The sequence below is a fragment of the Antennarius striatus genome, chromosome 1, assembly GCF_040054535.1.
Source record: "Antennarius striatus isolate MH-2024 chromosome 1, ASM4005453v1, whole genome shotgun sequence".
Lineage (NCBI taxonomy): Eukaryota > Metazoa > Chordata > Actinopteri > Lophiiformes > Antennariidae > Antennarius > Antennarius striatus.
This window is the reverse complement of record NC_090776.1, coordinates 18,715,210-18,734,460: the sequence shown is the minus strand read 5'-3', so window position 1 is coordinate 18,734,460 and position 19,251 is coordinate 18,715,210. Positions and strand designations below refer to the sequence as shown.

Sequence of the window (19,251 nt, the reverse complement as noted above, 5' to 3'; positions counted from 1 at the left end):
AACAATCATGAACTGGTTTGGTTATAGCTATCAAATTCATTTTACATTTATCTGTGTTTAATTTAATGAAAAACAAAAATGATGAATCAATAATGGGACATTCTCTTCTGTAAAAGCGATTAAAAATAAATAGAATATTTCTTTATTAGCATTACATTCATAAAAGCAATTGACTCATTTACAGAAAATAGCGTTAATTTACAATTTCAGGTTGAATAATTATTTTATTTTAATTCAGTTGTTTTCTGTGAAATTAGGAATTTCTTTTCCTTTTCTAGGAACAGAAGAGTGATGACCTGGTTCCTGACGGTTCCTGATGGTAATGACCTGGTTCTTGATGGTTCCTGGTGATATGACCTGGTTCCTGATGGTGATGGACCTGGTTCCTGATGGTTCAGGACCTGGTTCCTGATGGTTCCTGGTGGTGATGGACCTGGTTCCTAATGGACCTGATTCCTGACGGTGCTTCTGGGCCCAGCCAGGTTGGGCAGGAGGACAAATGATTGATGAAAAGAAAGAAATACTGATTTCTTCATGTGCTTCGTTTTAGGAGATCCTTTTGATCATGTGAGGGGGAGCGTGAATCCAGCCCTTCAGGCTTCCTGAAGCTGGACTTGTCAGGCCTCAATGAGGCACAGGCGCAGCCAACAACAGGAAGCTGCAGCCGGCGCTATCAGGAGGGGTTTCCTACACGCCACAAAGCACTGCCGTCATAACCTAAAGCAGGGTTTCGCCCATTTCCTGCCGCAGGAGGGAAACTCCTGCCTTCCCTCTCCCCCAGCGGAGCGTCCATCCTGGCCACACCCACAGCCTCCTGCTGCAGGACCGAGGCGCCGCTACATGGCGGCGCCGTCTCTGACTCTCTCAGGTTCCATGTTGATTGTGGTTTTATCAACAGAGACAGTGGAGAATGTCCTTTCTGTGTCTGTTTCCATGGCAACAACAGAGCAACGTGATCCTGGAGCATGAATTATGGACGTGACCGATCACATGACAGGAAGAGATCACGTTACAGGGCTGTGTGCAGCACAGCCGTGTAACACACCACATTCACACCTAGGCTCTGATGTAATAAGTCAGCTTCCTGCAGCCCCAAACCCCTATACCTGAACCCTAACCCCTAAACCTGACCCTAAACCTAACCCCTAAACCTGAACCTAACCCCTAAACCTAACCCCTAAACCTGAACCTTACCCATAAACCTGATCCTATCTATTTATTTTATTTATTTATTCAGTTTATTTCTTCTTTTCCAGACATGTTATTAACACAGATTTCACTTTCATCAGCTTGAACTGCTCTGGGTATTGTTGGAACATCAGCAACAACATCCGAAAAGAAAAAAAGGGTTGACGGGTAGAAGCCATTGGCTTGTAAGGTTCCCGTCCCCTAAACAACAACATCTCTCTCATTACAGCACATTGTCAACCAATTCATACATTGCATGTCGCAAATCAATTTCAATTATTTTATTCTGGTACATTTTTGTTTTAATCCGTCCATTTAGTCCAATAGACATGCATCTTTGCACACGTCTTTGTCAGTTCTTGAGAAGAGTCCAAATTTTGTTAATGTTCATTTTGTTATCCATTTCAAGGGTTGTTTCTGGTCAATTTTATGATTTTAGCACTGTTGGAATTTCTTGCTTTGTGTGGCTGAGATGTTTCTTTCTGTGCCTTCCACACTCCTAATCACTGGCGTCAGCATCACAGCTTCTGGCCTTCACCTCCAAACGTTTTGCCCCTTTCTCCAGCTTTTGGGTGATATCCTCCTTGAGCCGAGCATTGGACTCCTCATGCCGGTCACTCATCCTGGCTATGGCCTCATTCAGCATGATGGCCATAGCCTCCTTATACACCCTGACCGTTGCCTCTGCTGCTCAGTCGGAATCCTCTTATGCTTTAGCCTGTTGTAATCCCATTTTTCCCAGCTTGCAGTGCAGCATGAAAACACCAAACCCCAGTGCTGTTATTGTCATGAAGATGTATACACATCCTCAACGTCTTCCACGTCCAGTGGGGCCAGACACATAGCTTTGAAAGTATCCCAGCTGTCCAGCATGTAGCCAGCCAAAAAAGTCCCATCTGGACAATGGCGCTCACCAGTTCCAAAAGGTCTGGTGAAAAAAATTCTGTCGATCGCATTAATTGACCACCTCAGCAGATTCATCTTGGTTAGTAGACTTCGTGTGATAACCCCTAGACCTGACCCTAAACCTAACCCCTAAACCTGACCCTAAACCTGAACCTAATCCCTAAGCCTAACCCTTGCCCCGGGTCTCCAGGAGCACCAACATCACAAAACTGACCATTTGAAAGACAAATCTTGGCCCAGCTGGAGGAGCGAATCATCCAGTCCCGGGGGGTAATGACAGTGAATCTCCCCGGGGGGTAATGACAATGGATCGCCCTGGGGGGTAATAATAGTGGATCTCCCCGGGGGGTAATAACAACGGATTGCCCTGGGGGGTAATGACAGATCTCCCCGGGGGGTAATGATAATGGATCGCCATTCCATGGCGATGTGGAACGGGTGTGTTTAGGTGTGTGACCTCCACACCAGGACGTGATGCTAACCTGAGGAGCTAAGAGGAGAGATGACCACACCCACTAACCTTCAGTCGGCCCACTGGAGAGATGACCACACCCACTGACCTTCAGCCGGCCCACTGGAGATGACCACACCCACTGACCTTCAGCCAGGAGCTGCTTTTGGAACATCCTGATGAAAACACTGTTCACACACCCCCACACATTCTTTGTTCACGTCCCCACCCTGTTATTGTCCTCACACACACACTTCAGCTGGGCTGTGTCGGAGTCCTACTGGAGTCCGTGTTGTTTGATGATGTCACCACCGTCCACCAATCCCATCTGACCAGGAAGCAGGGGGCGGGGGGGCTCGATGTTCAGGACCAGGCGTGTTCTCAAGGGTCCTGGGGGGTCCAGACCATCATCAGCACCTGGGCACATTGTTGTAATGGTGCCTGACGGCACGTCCACCTGACCGCTGATGTGACGCCCCCCACCCCCTTCAGCTTCCTCAGACCTCTAGCTGGTAGAGACCCCCCCTTCATCATCCGGAGCTTCAAACTAAAAGCTTAACCCCTCCCCCCCATAACCCCCCCATTGTAACTCAGTTACAATTTGTCAGCATTTAGTTCCCTCCCCAGGACTGAAGGACAGACGCCGGCCAGAGCAGAAACACCTTTAATAGTAATAAATACTCCATTACATGAACAAACACTGGGTGGGGGGATCCTGTTCGTGTGTCACACTCACAGCAGCTTCTTACAGGGGTCACCCCACAGCCGGCGCCGGCTCAAGCCAGCCAGGCTCTGCCCCCATCGGGGCAGAGGTAAACGTGTCAGTGTGGGAGGAGCCGGGGGTCGGTCCGAGTCACATCCAGCGTGACCCCCCCGGTGGGCGGAGCCAGACGGCCTCCGATGTCTGTGACCAATCAGGGCGACCCGCCTGAGTCCCTTTGGTCAGTCACCGGGGGGAGGGGCCTAATTCACAGCATGGGAGTTGACGGGGGGCAAGGTCCTGGGGGAGGAGCGCTCACGCAGCGCCTGCGTCAGCAGCGTGCATCCATCTGATACGGCGCAGGCAGAGCTGCGCAGGCGCTCGCGGTATTCGGCCATCCTGGCGCTGCCCTCGGGGTGTTGCGCCACGTCCCTCAGCCCCTGGGTGAGCAGCACGCAGGCCGACACCACACTCATAGCCCCCCCCAGCACCGCCGTCTGCACGCCCTTGCCCTCGGCCGACACGCTGGCCGCCCGGCCCAGGAACTGGGGCTCGGTGGCGAAGCCCACCAGGGCGCCGACAGCCTGCACCAGGGCGGCGCCGAAGAGCACGCAGCGGCCGCGCGTCAGCTCGCTGGGCTGGCACTTCACCTCCCTCACGCACGCCAGCAGGGCGGTGCCGCTGGCGCTCATGCTTCGCACCCCCAGCTTGAACTGCTCCCGGGCGAAGCGGTCCCGGGAGCGCTCACTAGCCAGCGACGAGATGTCGGTCAGGTTCCTCAGGCTGCTGGAGATGTTCTGGGACAGCTCCAGTAGCAGCGGGGGGTTCAGGTCTGGCAGCGGCGTGGCGCGCAGTAGGCCGCAGCTCTGCTCCACCTCGTGCCGGCAGCGTGTCACCTTGTAGCGGTCCACCAGCCCCGGCTGGCAGGGCTGGGAGCCGGGCGTCTCCACGGCGGCCAGGTAGGCAGCGTGCGCCGACAGCTCCGTCAGCGACACCACCAAGTCGGCCATCTCCTGCAGCCGCCCCCCCACCTCGCCGAAGCGGCCCATGTTGAGCTGGCTCTGGATGTCGTGGGTGAGGATGGACAGCTCCTTGGTGCGGGCGATGACGGTGTCGCGGCACTGCTCGAATGTGTCGGCCAGCGCGGCGCCGTCGCCCCCCAGCACGGGCCGCGCCTCGCTGGCCAGCAGCAGCAGGTCGGCCACCAGCTGCATCTGCGCCTTGCAGGCGTCGCAGACGGACGACAGACGCTTCTTCTGCTGCCAGCTGCCGGCAGGGGGGCCGCCCGGCGCCTCACCGCAGCCTCCGCTGGCCATAGAGAGGGGAGGCGGGGTCACACGGCTGGGGGGTCACTCAGTTCTAGCGTTCTGTCCGTCACCACATCGGCCTGTTTCACACAACATCCTGAGGGAAACGAGTCAGGAGTGACGTCACACCACAGCTGTTGACGTCATGGTGCTCCTTTCTCCGACCCGCTTTCGGGCCCTGAACGCCCCACGGCTCGATGTCAGTTCAAATCCCGGCTTCAGTCAAGTTTTCCCGGTAAAGTCCCGGTAGGGATGACGTCACCTGAACCGCCTCCGTGATATTTTGGAAAAGTTAATGCCTTCAGTTGGGTCCGTTTATGTCAATAATCGACGGGTAATCAATAGCACCGCTCCGTGTCCGCGGGCGGGAGCTCGCGGAGCCTCGAACAGCACCGACACGGTTTCCGGTCTGGACCCCGACAGAGCGGCCGGCCTGGGGCCCGCATGCTGCTAACGATCCGGGCACCGCCCGGGCTGCTCGTCTGGACGGCGGGGAGAGGCGCGCCTCCCCCCGGCAGCATAGCTCCACAGACCCCGAAAGAAGTCCTCCGGGCCGGGCGCGCCTCAGTCCGCCCGCAGCCTCCGCCCTGCGCGAGAAACGAACCGCAACTCCGGTCGCGTCGGACCCACCAGCATTGTCCGCCGCCGCCGCTCCGCGCCTCAGCTCCGCGTCTCAGCGCCGCGTCGCCGCCCGCGGAGCCCCGCGTGTCCTCCGTGGTGACGCCGCCGTCCTGCCCATCTCAGCCGGGCGCTGCTCAGCTTTAGGCCGCTCCTCGCAGCTGCTTCGCGGTCACTCAGCGGTGGGTTTCCGGTGGGAAGCGGCCGTTATTCCCGGGACTCGAAGCCGCGCTGCGCGCTCCCGCGGCGGGACTATGAGGAAGCGGGAGGGTGTGGCCGGTGCGCGAGGCGCCCGCCGCCGCTGCTAGCCTTCGTTAGCTAGCCGCTGTTAGCTAGACTCTTCCGCCGTGTCGCGCTGCCGGTGTTGGTTCCGCGTTACCGTTTAACGGCCGCTGGGAGCTCCGGGACCGGACAAACAGCCGTGAGACATCCCGCTGCATCAAGCTAGCAGCACCGCGACACAGGCGCCATGACACCGGAAGTGGTATTTTCAAAATAAAAGCCGACATAGGCCGCGGCTGAGGTCCTCCGTGTTTCCGTCCAGCAGGAGATAAACCCCTTTATCTTTAAAATAGAATCCCAATCTTTATTGTTCACGCAGAAACAAACAAGTGTTAAGTATAACTACAAGGAGCGTGAGAATAAATAACAGCTTCCATTTTAACATAATACCAGCATGACCAAGTAGAAACTCGAATGCACAACTTTAAGTCACTTGTGTTATTTCATTGCCATATGAATGTTAGAAATGTTTCGTAAATTGAATTAGAAATTTGACCCTTTATGAAGCAATTGTTATGCTTGCTTTGAAAAGATTTCACAGACGTTTAAAGCAATTTAAATGATTGATTATTGTACAATTCAGTTCCAAATCAAACTTTTAATTACTGTACAATTATTGATAGTATAGTAATTGCCAAGAAGTCTTCCTCTTTAAACTCCGGAAGTGGGTCCTTTCCCCTCGTATTTAAACTAACCTTCTGGTGACTCCTAGACAATAAATTAATAAAAGAACATTCCTCTGCCTTTGTTTTGAAACTCCCTAAAATGTGTTCTGGATGTCCGGTCGGCTCCTGTCCTCGTGACGCGCTCTTCCCGTCTCGTGACCGAGGCGCCAGAGCCAATGAGGACTCTGCTCGTGAAACATGGCGGCTGGCTCCGGTGGCTCCGCTCTGCTGCTGCTCTCCGCCGCTCTGCTGCTCGTCCCGGCGGCCGCCGGCGTCGACAAGCCCGCGAAGAAGAAGGACATCCGGGACTACAATGACGCCGACATGGCGCGGCTGCTGGAGCAGTGGGAGGTACGGCTGCTAGCCCCGGGCGCCTTTAGCAGCTAGCCTACCCGTTAAAAGCTAGCCTAGCAGTTAGCCTAGCCGTCAGCAGCTAGCTGGGCCGGAGGGAACCCGGTCCGGCGGTGCGGGTGGTTCCGGAGGTCCAGCCGAACGCTGCGCTGCTTTGGTGACGTCATCATGAACCGTCTCGTTGCCAGGTCTGGGTTCAGTCATTCGGGTCGAGGGTCATGGTTAGCCCATGACCCACGACCCGAGTCCACTGGACTTTGGGAACGTCCCACCTCATGTCCATGAGGTTCTTCAGTCCTGTGTTTGGGTTACCTGCTGGTTTAAGTCATTCGTGTCATGGTTGACACGTTTCTGTAACATCACATGGCAGTCGGGGACAGTACCTCTGGATCGGCAGACCGGGGAGGTGGTTCCCCTTTTCCAAACGGGAGACCAGAGGGTGAGTTCCAACTATAGGGGGTCACACTCCTCAGCCTCCCGGGGAAAGTCTATTCCAAGGGATTAGACCGATAGTCGAACCGCAGATTCAGGAGGAACAATGCGATTTTCGCCCCGGTCGTGGAACACTGGACCAGCTCTACACTCCATCGAGTGCTTTGGGGTTCATGGGAGTTTGCCCAACCAGTCCACATGTGTTTTGTGGATCTGGAGAAGGCATTCGATTGTGTCCCTCATGGTATCTTGTGGGGAGTGCTTCGGGAGTATGGGGGCTGTCCGGTCCCTGTATGACCGAAGCTAGAACTTCGTTCGCATTGCCGGCAGTAAGTCAGACCTGTTCCAGGTGTATGTTGGTCTCCGGCAGGGCTGCCCTCTATCACCGGTTCTGTTCATAATCTTTGTGGACATAATTTCTAGGCGCAGCCAGGATCCGATTTGTTTCATTTCTCCAATTAAATTTTGAGTCCAGAAATCTCCATTATGTTTTGATGTTGTGTGAGTTTCTGGTGTGTGATTCTCATCCATCCATCCATTCTCTTCCACTTATCCGGGGTCGGGTCGCGGGGGCAGCAGCTTAAGCAGGGAAGCCCAGACTTCCCTCTCCCTAGCCACTTCGTCCAGCTCCTCCGGGAGAATCCCAAGGCGTTCCCAGGCCAGCCGGGAGACATAGTCTCTCCAGCATGTCCTGGGTCGTCCCCGGGGCCTCCTCCCCGTAGGATGTGCCCGGAACACCTCACCAGGGAGGCGTCCAGGACGCATCCAGACCAGATGCCTGAGCCACCTCATCTGGCTCCTTTCAATGCGGAGGAGCAGCGGCTCGACTCTGAGTCCCTCCCGGATGACCGAACTTCTCACCCTATCTCTAAGGGAGAGCCCGGACACCCTGCGGAGGAAACTCATTTCGGCTGCTTGTATCCGGGATCTCGTTCTTTCGGTCACGACCCACAGCTCGTGACCATAGGTGAGGGCAGGAACGTAGATCGACCGGTAAATCGAGAGCTTTGCCTTTCGGCTCAGCTCCTTCTTCACCACGACGGATCGATACAGAGTCCGCATCACTGCAGACGCTGCACTGATCCGCCTGTCGATCTCGCGTTCCATTGTACCCTCACTCGTGAATGAGACCCCAAGATACTTGGCAGGATCTCATCCCCAACCTGGAGAGGGCACTCCACCCTTTCCCGACTGAGGACCATGGTCTCAGATTTTGAGGTGTGTGATTCTCTCTGATTAAAATCAGCAACACGACGTCTGCTGGTTTTACAAGCTGCAGTGAGAAAGGAGTTAGTTAGACCCCCCAGAGCAACAATAAGAGTCCTGTTGGGTTTGACTGTCCCTAACCCTAACCCTGTCTGTTAAAGGGCTTTGGAATGTTTGTAGCGCTATACAAATAAAGATTGATTGACTGATTACCATGTCTCCGAAAAAGATGCAAAAGTTGGATAAAAAGCAAGTGACAATGAATAAAAAACAATCAGAAGTTAATAAAGAAATAGAGACAGATATTATTACAGATATTACTACAGATATTACTGAAATGTGTCTGAAGGTTCTGTAAGCTTGGTTCGGTGTCCACAGGAGAATATATGAAAGCAAAAGTTTTCACTCATCGTTATTTTAAAAAAAATTTTTTAATGACTACTGGGCTTTAACATTTTGATAAAACTAAGATATAATTTTACTCTTTTTTTCTTTATACTCAAACAGTTATAATGTTATAAATAAAAACATTTAAATTAACTGTTTAATTTTTATATTGTTCTATTGGCTAAACTCAATCCTTGTGTACGCTTCTACCGTTTATAATGTTATTACTCTTGGGATGCATAAACGTCATGTTGGGATGCACACATTTTATTGAAGTGCATGCCAAGGATGCACTGCTTTCTGGAGGTAACATGAACTCTGGACTCAGGCGGTTTATACTCTGGCAGTTTGACTCAGGTGGTTTGACTTGACTCCGGTGCTTTGACTCAGACGGTTCAGGTGGAACCCATTCACAATGCTCCTCTCTGTTCCACAGAAGGATGACGACATTGAGGAAGGCGACCTCCCGGAGCACAGGAGGTCTCCTCCCCCCATCGACTTCTCCAAGGTGGACGCCTCCAAACCGGAGGAGCTGCTGAAGATGTCCAAGAAGGGCAGGACCCTGATGGTGTTTGCCACGGTGTCCGGAGAGCCCACCGAGAAGGAGACGGAAGAGGTGACGGCACTGTGGCAGGGCAGCCTGTTCAACGCCAACTACGATGTTCAGAGGTCGGTCCTCCAGCCGGGGGGGGGGTGCTCACGTCATCACACATACCTGTTGTAGGGGCTGTGGTCATGTCGTCATACACCTGTTGCTGGGGCTCTGCTGGTGACACTCTCCTCTGGTTGGTCATCAGGTTTGTGGTAGGGTCCAATCGGGTCATCTTCATGCTGAGGGACGGCAGCGTGGCCTGGGAGGTGAAGGACTTCCTGACGGCCCAGGAGCGCTGCGTGGACGTGACCGTGGAGGGACAGGTGTTCCCTGGGAAGGCCGCCCAGGAGAAGGACCCCCGGTCGGGGCAGCAGAACCACGTCAGCTCCAAGAAGAGCAAGAAGAAGGCCGGGGGCCACAAGCCGGACATGGGGGGGAACAGGGCCAGCCCTGTGAAGCAGGAACTGTGATGGAGTACCAGTGTCCAGGTGCCCCCCCTTGTCTCCTGGGTCCACCCTCACCACCAGGGCCAGTGAGGGGCCACAAGACCTCAGGAGCAGCAGATGAACTGAGAGGCCACCACATGAACCTCTGAGCTGGTGTCTTCACCAGACCACCAGGAGGCGTGGTCCACTGTCAGACTATTGCCATGGAAATGACTTCTATTCTTTAGCGTTTGTTTCTGTCTTGAGTCGTTCTGGAGTCACGCTGCTCTGGTGATGCAGCGGCTCCTGAAGCTGGTCAGTGTGAAATAAAAGTTGAGTAGAACCCATGCCTCTCATGGTGACCTGGCTGAAGGTCAGAGGCTAGAGGTCATGAACTCCATGACCTCTAGACTATGACCTTCAGTCACCCGTGACCTCTAGACCAGCGGTTCCCAACCTTTTTAGCTCCACGGTCCGGTTTAACACAGACATTTTCACAGACTGGCCTTCATCTGGATAACCGTTAACGACTCCAGGACGGCTGTGGTCCAGTAATAACAATAATGTAGTCTAATAATCACCAGTGGTCTGATGTCAACAGACAATAAACTGTTATTCATACATTAATAATCATCTCTGTTCACCAAATCATTTTAGAACCAAAATCCTTTTTAATGAATAATTATATTAAAAACCTGATTCCAGTGACTGATGAGATTTATTCTGAAATCTGTTGACTTCCAATCAGTTGATCACCACAGGAGAAATCCTGATCATTTCTGTATCAAAGGATGAACGATCAATCAATAATATTAATGAACCAGTGGAGCCTGAGCTGGTTTCTCTGCACCAGCTGGTCCATCTGGGACTGAAGGAGACAATGACCCCTGGGGGGTTCTGGAGGTCCGGTGGACTCTGTTCTGGTCCCTCAGGAGGCTGGAATGATGCAGGTTTCACTGCTTCAGGAGTCTCAGGATAATCTGACGGATTTAATCCAGCTGGAACACGTGTGGGCTTCATTCTGGGGTAACAGCTGGTAAGCTTTCACTGGGACACACTGGGACTCAAGAGTCAGTCGATAGGAACCAGGCAGCTTCAGATGCTTCTACAGCTTCAGCCCATGAAACCTGTCAGTAATTCCACGGGTTTCCTTGACTCCAAACGTCAGACGGTCAGGAAACAAACCCGGTGGCTATTGGATGGCGTCTAAATGTGGAACACAGCGCCCCTGTTACCCGTCCCACCCTACTTAGGACTCTGGTGAGGGGTTTCCATCACTTCCTGTTTGACTGTGTGCTGTTTGCCAGTCATGTGACCTGCAGGTGTGTGTGTGTTCCCTGTGCACAAGAACCCCACAGACACACACTGTTTGAAGAGTTTATTCCAGTAACATCTGACACAAGCACAGGATGAGGACAGAAAACACTTCCTGTAATGGAACCAGGCCTGAGTAGTGGCTCCAGGCCTGACTAGTGGCTCCAGGCCTGACTAGTTGCTCTAGACCTGACTAGTAGCTCCAGGACTGACTAGTCACTCTGAGAAAAACCAAAAATGAAAAATATCTGTTCTAAAAATAAAATGGTCACCAGAAGACCCGAGCAGGAACCCACAGACCCGGAACACGAGACCAGACAGTAAGCGCCCCCCCCCCCCCCCACATAGAGACCCCCCAGTTAAACCACAAACCACAGATTAACTAGAGAAGGCTCCTGACAGACCAGCTTCTCCTCAGAAGGGCCAATGGGCTTCACCACACACCTGAGGAAACAAGGCTCGGGGGCAGAACCCTTTGACCCCCCCCCCCTCGATGGGCAGAACCTGTCCACAGGAGCATCAGGCGTCCTTCACACCTGACATGACGCCATGGTGTCACAGACGGGGTGTCCCCCTCCCTAGGCCTCCAGACTGGCCCTCAGCTGCTCCAGGACGTCGGCGCCGCTGCTCCAGGGAACCACCCTGGCTCTGATGGGGGCGGAGCCTCCCAGCAGCTTCTCCAGGGCGTAGCCCTTCCTGGGCATGGCGACGTCCCGCTCACTTAGGCAGGCGGTGGGGCAGAGGTCGTTGCCCCCGTCGCCCACGTAGATCACCTGGCGGTACTCCATGTCCGCGGTGCCCCGCCCCGACAGGTAGCACTCCAGGACCGCCCTCTTGCACAGGTTGACGGGGCAGCGGCTGCAGCTGTGGGTGTGGTGTGGCGCCACCTCCAGGTAGCCCAGCTGGTTGAACATGGCCGGGTTGGTGAACACCTGGTCCACGGCGGCCCGCAGCCCGGCCCCCCCCAGGATCCAGTCGATGAACACGGCATTGGAGTCAGAGATCACGATGCAGTCCACGAGGTTCTTGTGTGCCGCCACGAAGGTCAGCAGCTCCCTCATGCCCGGTGTGAGGGGAAGGGTCTCCATCACGCCCCGCACCTCCTCTGGACCCACCCTCTGCTCACCTGGACACAAAAACAACAGGGAGTACAGTGGCTGGGGGGGGTTAGGGGTAGGCGGACAGGACGGTGACCTCTGACCTATGTAGCTCAGGACACGACACATGAACTCTGTCCAGTGGCCCCTCCTGTAGGAGCCCCTCAGGGCATCTGGGAGGGTCTGGCTGGGCAAACACCTGGACAGAGGGCACAATGAGGGGCAGGTAACGGTGTGTGTGCACCAGTCAGGAGGGGGCGCTGTGGTGGGCTGGGGTGTCAAACTACTGGAGGATCAAACTATCAATGAATAAAGAAAAGTAACATCAAACACAAGTTAGGACATTAGCTTTGTTCACAACGTTTAGTCTGAACTGCTGCATTGTGGGAAATGTAGTTTTGGTCAAAGCACACTTTTGACCTTTTTATTTTTAGACACTCTGACCGTTTATGCTCCCAGTGACCTAAGCAGAGGGGCTTCCTGTGTGAGTGTTCCCCGCCCACAGCCCGGTTCCGGTTCTGATCGGTCACCTGATCACCCACGTGTCGCTGTTGTCATCCACCACCGTGTGGTCGAAGTCCAACACCATCAGAGTCTTCATCCCGTCCGTTACCGGGGGCCCACCGGAGGAAGCGGTCCGATGTCGTGACGTCACGGTTCGCTCACCGCTGTCCTGCGGGTCGACCTGTGTGACCGGCGGCTGAGCTTCCGGTTCGGAGCAGCAGGGGTTCCGGTTCGGCTCCCGGTTACCGACATCACACTCCGGTCGGAGCCCGGATCAGCACTAGACGGACATCCGGTAACTGACGTCAAGCTGACGTGGCCGGTCGTTCTTCCCCCTGTCGGTGTCGCCCCCTGCGGGCGAAGCTCCGCCGATCAATAATCGATGTTCCGGTACCAAGAGGAGCCGTTAAACACCCGTAAAATGTGTCCCTACTGATATTGCACGCGTTTTCTCTGATATTATGGGATGTAATGACTCGGTCTTCAGACCGCGGGGGGAGACCTGGACCGGACGTTCAGCTGTAGTTCCGGTCTGGTCCAGGAGGGGGCGTTAGTGGGTCCGGCGGTTGTCAACCCGCAGAAGAAGAGGAGCCACCGCGGATCCGGGTCCGATAGAACTGGGTCTGTCACCCGCGGACACCGACATGTTCCAGGGCTTCGGGTCATGGTTGGGTCTGGAACCCCCCGCGTCCGGGAGCCGCTCGGCGGCACCGGAGGACCGGGAGGAGGACCGGGAGGTGAACCGACAGCCGGCGGCCGATCACCGGGACGGACCGGAGGCCCCGCAGGAACCCACCGGGGGGGCCGGGGGCCTGGGAGGTGAGCCGGGCTCGTGCCTGACCCGCGTCACGTGACGGGACGTTAAAATTATCAAGGAAATCTGACCGTAAAGAAACAGATAAACAAATAAATACATCCAAAGAAATAATAGTAATTAACCTTCATTTGTTCCGTGTAGGGGGTTATTTTATTATCACAGGTTACCAGGGCAACAGGTTAACATATTAACAGGTTAACGTTATCAGGTTAACATGAATCTAACCCGTGGGGCCTGTGTACTGATCACACGTATTGGTGTGTGATCACACGTGTTGTTGGTGTCTGATCAACCACCAATACGTCTGATCACACGTGTTAGTGTGTGATCACACGTGTTGGTGGTTCTGACCCGTTCCTGATATTTCTTCTTGACCTCAGTGTTGATCTTCAGCTTGGCCTCCAGAGCTTCCAGCAGGATCTCCTCCTCGGTGGTGGACACGGCCCAGAGCGTCAGGAGGACGGTGGAGGAGGGACGCATCATCGACAAGGCAGGCTGCTCCCAGAGCCACACGCACAGCCACACCCACTCCCACTACCACACCCACTCCCACTGCCACACCCACTCCCACAGCCACACCCACTCCCACTGCCACTCCCACTCCCACTGCCCACTCCTGACGTGTAGATGATAGCTGTGGGTTAGCGTGGACAATGCTGACGCTGTGTCACGCCACAGGAAGACATCAACCTGTCTGACTGGAGGAACATTAATGTATTCACAAAGTGTGTGTGTGTGTGTGTGTGTGTGTGTGTGTGTGTGTGTGTGTGTGTGTGTGTGTGTGTGTGTGTGTGTTACAGACGTTTCTTGGAGACTTCCAGAAGGAGCAGGAAAAGTTTGTTCAAGAGAAAAATTCCAGGAAATCAGGTGAGAGCAGAAACGTAGCTTCCTGTGAAGTCATAGACCCAAACGGGATCAGGTGATGATGATGATGGTGATGATGAGGATGAAGGTAATATAGAGGAGGAGGAGGAGGGGATGAAGAAGATGGGTACAGATGGGTGAGTTCTGCCCTCGGTGGTGGAGGTTCAGGCGTCCCGGTTTGGTCAGATATCAACAGGCTCTTTAAGGTCTGAAACTGAATGTTATCCCATGTTATCAGAAATCCATGGATTCTTTTTTTTTTGTTTTGTTCATTAATCCATGATTCTGACATTGATGATGTTGAATGGTTTTCCTACTGTTCCATATAATTCTTGACGTGTCCAGAATTGTTGTAGAGCTCCACTATTGAAGTTATTCTGTTGTACTAATCTTTGGTGTAGTAACAACTCTTGTCTGTCGTTATTGATCGTATTTCACCAACTCCTCTGCACTCCTGATCACCATTGTTTTCATCTGGTCCAGAGAAAGTCCCTTTGTTCTGATGAAGATCCTGCAGTTGTTGGTCCAGGTGTTGTCGATCAGCCCATTCTTCTTCAGTTGTCGAGCTTTTTTAGTGATGTCAGCATTCTTTTTAGTGAGATTCTCATTAATGTAGATATTTTGATAGTTTGAAGCCTTGTTTCAGAAGAGCTATCTTGTGTTTATGATTGTTGGATTTTACCAGCACTGCAGGTGGTCTCCTACCTCCAGATGGTAATGGGTAACATGTCTCAATCTGGTCTGATGTATAGTTACTGTATCTCAAGATCCCTCAATTGAGAACTCACTTGTTGCTCCAGAGTCTCAATGTCAGCGCTTTGTTCAGTTCCCTCTCCTCTGGCCACAGCATGTGCGTAATTCCTCGGCTTGATTTTGATTCCAGTGATGATCACATCATTTATATGAATGCATCGTTCCAAATCATCCATTTTTTTGTCGTCCCTGTTCCAAGACAACAATTCTTCGGACTTTTTCATCTGTGTCTTTCTGCATTTTCTTCATTTCGTCCTTCATTTCTATCATGGCGTCGAGCACTGGTTTTAGCTTTTCTTCCAACGTTTTATCAAAGTCGCTCCTTAACTTATCAAAGACACTCTTTAACTCACTCTTTAACCCTTTCATAGAGGAGACCATCTGGTCCAGAGTATCCTTCATATTTTTGTTCCCGTCCTCCTCATATTTTCCTCTTCCTCTCGTCATTTTGCAGAGAATCAGTGTGAGTCAGTGTTAGTCAGTGTGAGTCAGTCTGGGTATGAGTTAGAGAGACAGCGGCAACAGGAGACAGAAGAAAGATGCTTGCTCCTATTGAGAGCCGGAAGTTGTTGGGGTTAGGGTTGTTGTTAGGGTTGGGGTTAGGGTTAGGGTTAGGGTTGGGGCTTTGGGTTAGGGTTAGGGTTGGGGTTAGGGTTGGGGCTAGGGCTTTGGGTTAGGGTTGGGGCTAGAGGTTAGGGTTGGGGTTAGGGTTGGGGTTGTTGTTGGGGTTAGGGTTGGGGCTTTGGGTGGGGGCTCCGTGTCTCTGGTTCTTCCTGATGGTCTCGTTGGGTCTTGTCTCCAGAAGCTGCTGTTCCTCCCTGGGTCGGATACAACCAGGAGGAGGAGATCCAACGACAGATCCTGGCCCTGTCAGCTGTAAGCACACACACGTCATCCATCCACACACACAATCACAATGTGTGTCACACACACACCGTCCACGCGTGTGACAGACGGTGTGTGTGACGGCTCAGCTGTGTGTTGACCTAAGTTGACCTGAGACTCTCCTCTGCAGGACAAGAGGAACTTCCTGCGTGACCCCCCAGCAGGTGTCCAGTTCCAGTTCAGCATTGAGGAGATGTTCCCTCTGGCTGAGGTCATGCTGGGGGAGGACCAGCTGCTGCCCCGCATGCGCTTTGACCTGGTGCCCCGACAGTCAGTCTGTGTGTGTGTGTGTGTGTGTGTGTGTGTGTGTGTGTGTGTTTGTGTCTGTGTGTCTGTGTGTGTGGTGTCTGTGTGTGTGTGTGTGTGTGTGTGTGTGTGTGTGTGTGTGTGTGTGTGTGTGTGTGTGTGTGTGTGTGTCTGTGTGTGTGTGTGTGTTTGTGTGTGTGTGTGTGTGTCAGTCAGTGTGCAGTAGGACGTTTTCTGAAGTGTGTGTGTGTGTGTGTGTGTGTGTGTGTGTGTGTGTGTGTGTGTGTGTGTGTGGTGTGGGTGTGTGTGTGTGTGTGTGTGTGTGTGTGTGTGTGTGTGTGTGTGTGTGTGTGTGTGTGTGTTGTCAGTGTGCAGGAGGAGGTGTTCTGGAGGAACTACTTCTACCGGGTGTCTCTGGTCCAACAGGCGTCTCTGACGGCGTTAACATCCCATCAGGAGGGGCAGAGAGACGCGTCACACGACCACCTGCTGGGAGCAGGTAGGACTGACTGACGGGCATGTCGCTGGGCTGACCGGGGCCCCTGCTCCCCCCTGACCACCTCCTGACCCCGTCACGCCGCTGGCTTTGGATCCAGTGGCGTTGGTGAGGACAACTACCACCAGGGGGCAGCAGAGGGCAGCTGGGGTAGCAGAGGGCAACAGGGGGCAGCAGAGGGCAGCAGTGTCTCAGCGATGGGACAGGTCGTCCAATGATCACAGGTCGGCGGTTCAATTCCGCCCCCACCCCAGCCACCCGGGATGTGAGTTAACAGTGGGAGGTGTCAGCTGACCTCTGGAGCTCTGCCAAGGCGCCCTTGAGCAAGGAGTACTTAATGAGATTAAATTAACAGCTGGGTTCTGGTTGCAGACGGCGTGAGACCGAAGACCCCCCCAATACCCATCAGCGGTGTGCAGACGGTAAGAGCGGTGGGGGAAGGGGGGTGCAGAGCATCATGGGCTCCAGTCACACCTGACTTCCTGTCTGACCCTCAGGAGGACGGGGGCGTGTCCACCAGTCCTGGGGTGTCCGAGTTCGTAAGCGACGCGTTCCAGTCAGCGTCGATCGACCAGGAGGACCTGAGGGAGGGGCTGCAGCAGCTGGTGCTGAGTCAGGGGAGCAGGCCCCGCCCCCATGGTGAGCAGGGGGACGCTGAGTCATGATGTCACCGTCAGCTGATGGTGATGTCACGACGACTCAACGGTCAGCTGACCACTGCCTCTCTGTGTCGCAGACGGGGCGGCCGCAGACGGGGCGGCCGCAGACGGGGCGGCCGCAGACGGGGCGGCCGCAGACGGGGCGACCGCAGACGGGGCGGCGGCTACAGATGGGGAACAGGAACTGCAGCACCACCTGCAGGACGAGGAGGGGGTGACGCCGGTTGGCACCAGAGACCACCAGTGGGACCTGGGGGGGGGGGTGCTCCAGACCGGCGCCAGCTAGACGTCGGTGGTCCTGCGCCTCCTGGTGGTCGTGTCTGGTCACACAGGACAGACCCCCCTGTGGTTGAACGTGTAGCTGCCCCTGAATGCAGCAGCTGTGTTCAGGTGTGTACAGGTGTGTTCAGGTGTGTTCCTGGGGCTCCTCCCTCTGCGCTACAGTAGTTGGCCACTAGAGGGCGCTCCAGTGTTTCTCTTTCCACTGCTGCTGTCTGGTGGGGCCGGTGTGGTGGGAGGGTGGTGGGAGGGAAGCCGGGGTGAAGCAGAGTCCCGTTGGGGCCCCTGCTGGTGGTTCAGGGTCTTAACAAAAATGGGCGTGTCTGATGAGGATGATAATTCTTTTATTAAATGTTATATTTATACGGATTCTGGGGGGTGTTCAGACTGGAACCTATGTGGTGCAGGGGGGGGGGGGCAAGCGAGAACTTAGGGACTGCTGTTTGACATGAGCTACAGAACTGTTAGCATTACTAACATAGCAGGTTCACAGCCCATAATGTCCTCTCTGGACTCCTTTACTGGGGTAAAGGCCGGCTCTGTGGCCAGTCTGGTTTCCTGGCTTTCGGTGAATCTGATTGGCTGCTAACTTTAACCTTGTATTGACCAGATTCTGAATAAAATCTGGCCAAAAATGTCAAAATGTTAAAATGTCAAATTTGTCTTTATTAAACAAGTGTATCCCTGACCTGATGAACAGGAAGTCAGTGGAGGGTGAGTCTGTGTGGAAGGATGAAGGATGGATGGAGGATGGATGGATGGATGGAGGATTGATGGAGAATGTTGGCTCAGAAGCTGTAATGGTGCAGGAATGGACGACGGGCTGACTTGTCTCTGCTCGCAACTCCACCTCTCTGGGATGAATGAAAACAGATGGTGCTCTGCCCCGCCCAGTGGGCGGGGCTCGGAGGGGGCAGATGAATCCACTGGGGTAAACACTCGTTTGCCGATGGATAGAAGATCAATATGTTTTGTGTGTTTAGGCATGAAATGAGGAACTGTTGGTGTGTTGTGTCCTCCATCAGATGACCATCAGGGCCAACAGCTGGTCTCTGGTCGCCATGGAGACAAGCACCAGCTGATGAGGACCCATGTGTGCTGTTGACCCAAATTTACAGCCTTTAATAATGCATGGAGGCGTGGCCAAGTGACGAGTTAGCCTGCATGTGAATTTAGGACGCTGAGCTCAAACCACAATAATCTGTTCAATTGGTCTATTTGATAGGAAAATAACTCCAGATTAGAACCATGATAATCTGTTCAGTTTGTCCATTTGATAACAGAATAACTCCAGATTAGAACCAGTATACAGTGGTACCTCTACTTATGAAATTAATTGGTTCCGGAAGAAATTGCGTAGATATAAAATTACGTAAGTAGACGCGTTTTCTATGCAAATGCCCTAATCCGTTCCAAGCCCACAAAAATTCCAACATATATCTTTTATAAAGCATAAAAATGCATCAAAACATGTAACAAATACATGTTACGATTAGATTATTACACAATAAATGAGAGTTGTGCATAACGAAAAAAACAATGAATAGAGTAAAGAATAATAATAATCATTTACCTTTTAACTGCTGGTCCCCATTGTTTTTTGCCCTCTTTGGTTCGTGCGCTCCTATCTCACGATGCCAAACAACAGAGTGAATTCCAGTCCTCCTTTTGAACTTCTCCAACCACCCACGCAATGTCTTAAACTCCTTAAACTTCGTTTTGTTTTAATAACGTGTCGATTGTAGATTTTTGGCCATATTCTTTGGCGAGATCAACCAAACGCACCCCTTTTTCTTGCTCTTTTATGATCTCTTGCTTTGTTTGTAT

The 19,251-nt window shown here is 53.2% G+C and overlaps 4 protein-coding genes across 10 annotated transcripts; 2 read left to right on the top strand and 2 right to left on the bottom strand.

Moving 5' to 3' along the window:
- Positions 1-3,193: 3,193 nt before the first annotated feature.
- Positions 3,194-5,626, bottom strand: tlnrd1 (talin rod domain containing 1). The gene has a single exon (XM_068312366.1). The coding sequence runs from the start codon at positions 4,559-4,561 to the stop codon at positions 3,509-3,511; it is 1,053 nt and encodes a 350-aa protein (XP_068168467.1). The 5' UTR covers positions 4,562-5,626; the 3' UTR covers positions 3,194-3,508.
- A 549-nt stretch (positions 5,627-6,175) lies between these two features.
- mesd (mesoderm development LRP chaperone) lies at positions 6,176-10,209 on the top strand. Its single transcript, XM_068312377.1, has 3 exons — positions 6,176-6,468; positions 8,930-9,162; positions 9,291-10,209. Exons 1-3 carry the CDS (start codon positions 6,316-6,318, stop codon positions 9,553-9,555), a joined length of 651 nt encoding a protein of 216 aa, XP_068168478.1. The 5' UTR covers positions 6,176-6,315; the 3' UTR covers positions 9,556-10,209.
- Positions 10,210-10,875: 666 nt separating this feature from the next.
- phospho2 (phosphatase, orphan 2) lies at positions 10,876-12,717 on the bottom strand. 6 transcript variants are annotated; one of them, XM_068320449.1, is made up of 3 exons: positions 12,464-12,715; positions 12,026-12,120; positions 10,876-11,950 (listed from the first exon to the last, which is right to left on the bottom strand). In XM_068320449.1, exons 1-3 carry the CDS (start codon positions 12,520-12,522, stop codon positions 11,403-11,405), a joined length of 702 nt encoding a protein of 233 aa, XP_068176550.1. In that variant the 5' UTR covers positions 12,523-12,715; the 3' UTR covers positions 10,876-11,402. The 6 variants fall into 6 exon arrangements, with proteins under 6 accessions (XP_068176550.1, XP_068176567.1, XP_068176540.1 ...); XM_068320466.1 differs by having other exon boundaries at positions 12,026-12,220; positions 12,452-12,712; XM_068320439.1 differs by having other exon boundaries at positions 12,452-12,712.
- Positions 12,718-12,917: 200 nt separating this feature from the next.
- LOC137599450 (synapse-associated protein 1-like) lies at positions 12,918-18,105 on the top strand. Of its 2 annotated transcripts, none has more exons than XM_068320413.1 (9): positions 12,918-13,244; positions 13,623-13,732; positions 14,043-14,109; positions 15,662-15,735; positions 15,875-16,014; positions 16,359-16,489; positions 16,859-16,908; positions 16,984-17,125; positions 17,253-18,105. In XM_068320413.1, exons 1-9 carry the CDS (start codon positions 13,070-13,072, stop codon positions 17,429-17,431), a joined length of 1,068 nt encoding a protein of 355 aa, XP_068176514.1. In that variant the 5' UTR covers positions 12,918-13,069; the 3' UTR covers positions 17,432-18,105. The 2 variants fall into 2 exon arrangements, with proteins under 2 accessions (XP_068176514.1, XP_068176507.1); XM_068320406.1 differs by having other exon boundaries at positions 17,223-18,105.
- The last annotated feature ends 1,146 nt before the right edge of the window (positions 18,106-19,251 follow it).

Excerpts from the sequence above, each read along its gene's own strand:
- LOC137599450 (XM_068320406.1), top strand. The coding sequence starts at position 13,070 with ATGTTCCAGGGCTTCGGGTCATGGTTGGGTCTGGAACCCCCCGCGTCC. Across the intron at positions 15,736-15,874 it reads AGATCCTGGCCCTGTCAGCT|GACAAGAGGAACTTCCTGCG; the intron begins GTAAGCACACAC and ends TCTCCTCTGCAG. Across the intron at positions 17,126-17,222 it reads GAGCAGGCCCCGCCCCCATG|ACGGGGCGGCCGCAGACGGG; the intron begins GTGAGCAGGGGG and ends TCTGTGTCGCAG.
- phospho2 (XM_068320425.1), bottom strand. The coding sequence starts at position 12,522 with ATGAAGACTCTGATGGTGTTGGACTTCGACCACACGGTGGTGGATGAC. Across the intron at positions 12,121-12,451 it reads AGCGACACGTGGGTGATCAG|GTGTTTGCCCAGCCAGACCC; the intron begins GTGACCGATCAG and ends CCCTCTGTCCAG.
- mesd (XM_068312377.1), top strand. The coding sequence starts at position 6,316 with ATGGCGGCTGGCTCCGGTGGCTCCGCTCTGCTGCTGCTCTCCGCCGCT. Across the intron at positions 6,469-8,929 it reads GGCTGCTGGAGCAGTGGGAG|AAGGATGACGACATTGAGGA; the intron begins GTACGGCTGCTA and ends TCTGTTCCACAG. Across the intron at positions 9,163-9,290 it reads GCCAACTACGATGTTCAGAG|GTTTGTGGTAGGGTCCAATC; the intron begins GTCGGTCCTCCA and ends GTTGGTCATCAG.
- tlnrd1 (XM_068312366.1), bottom strand. The coding sequence starts at position 4,561 with ATGGCCAGCGGAGGCTGCGGTGAGGCGCCGGGCGGCCCCCCTGCCGGC.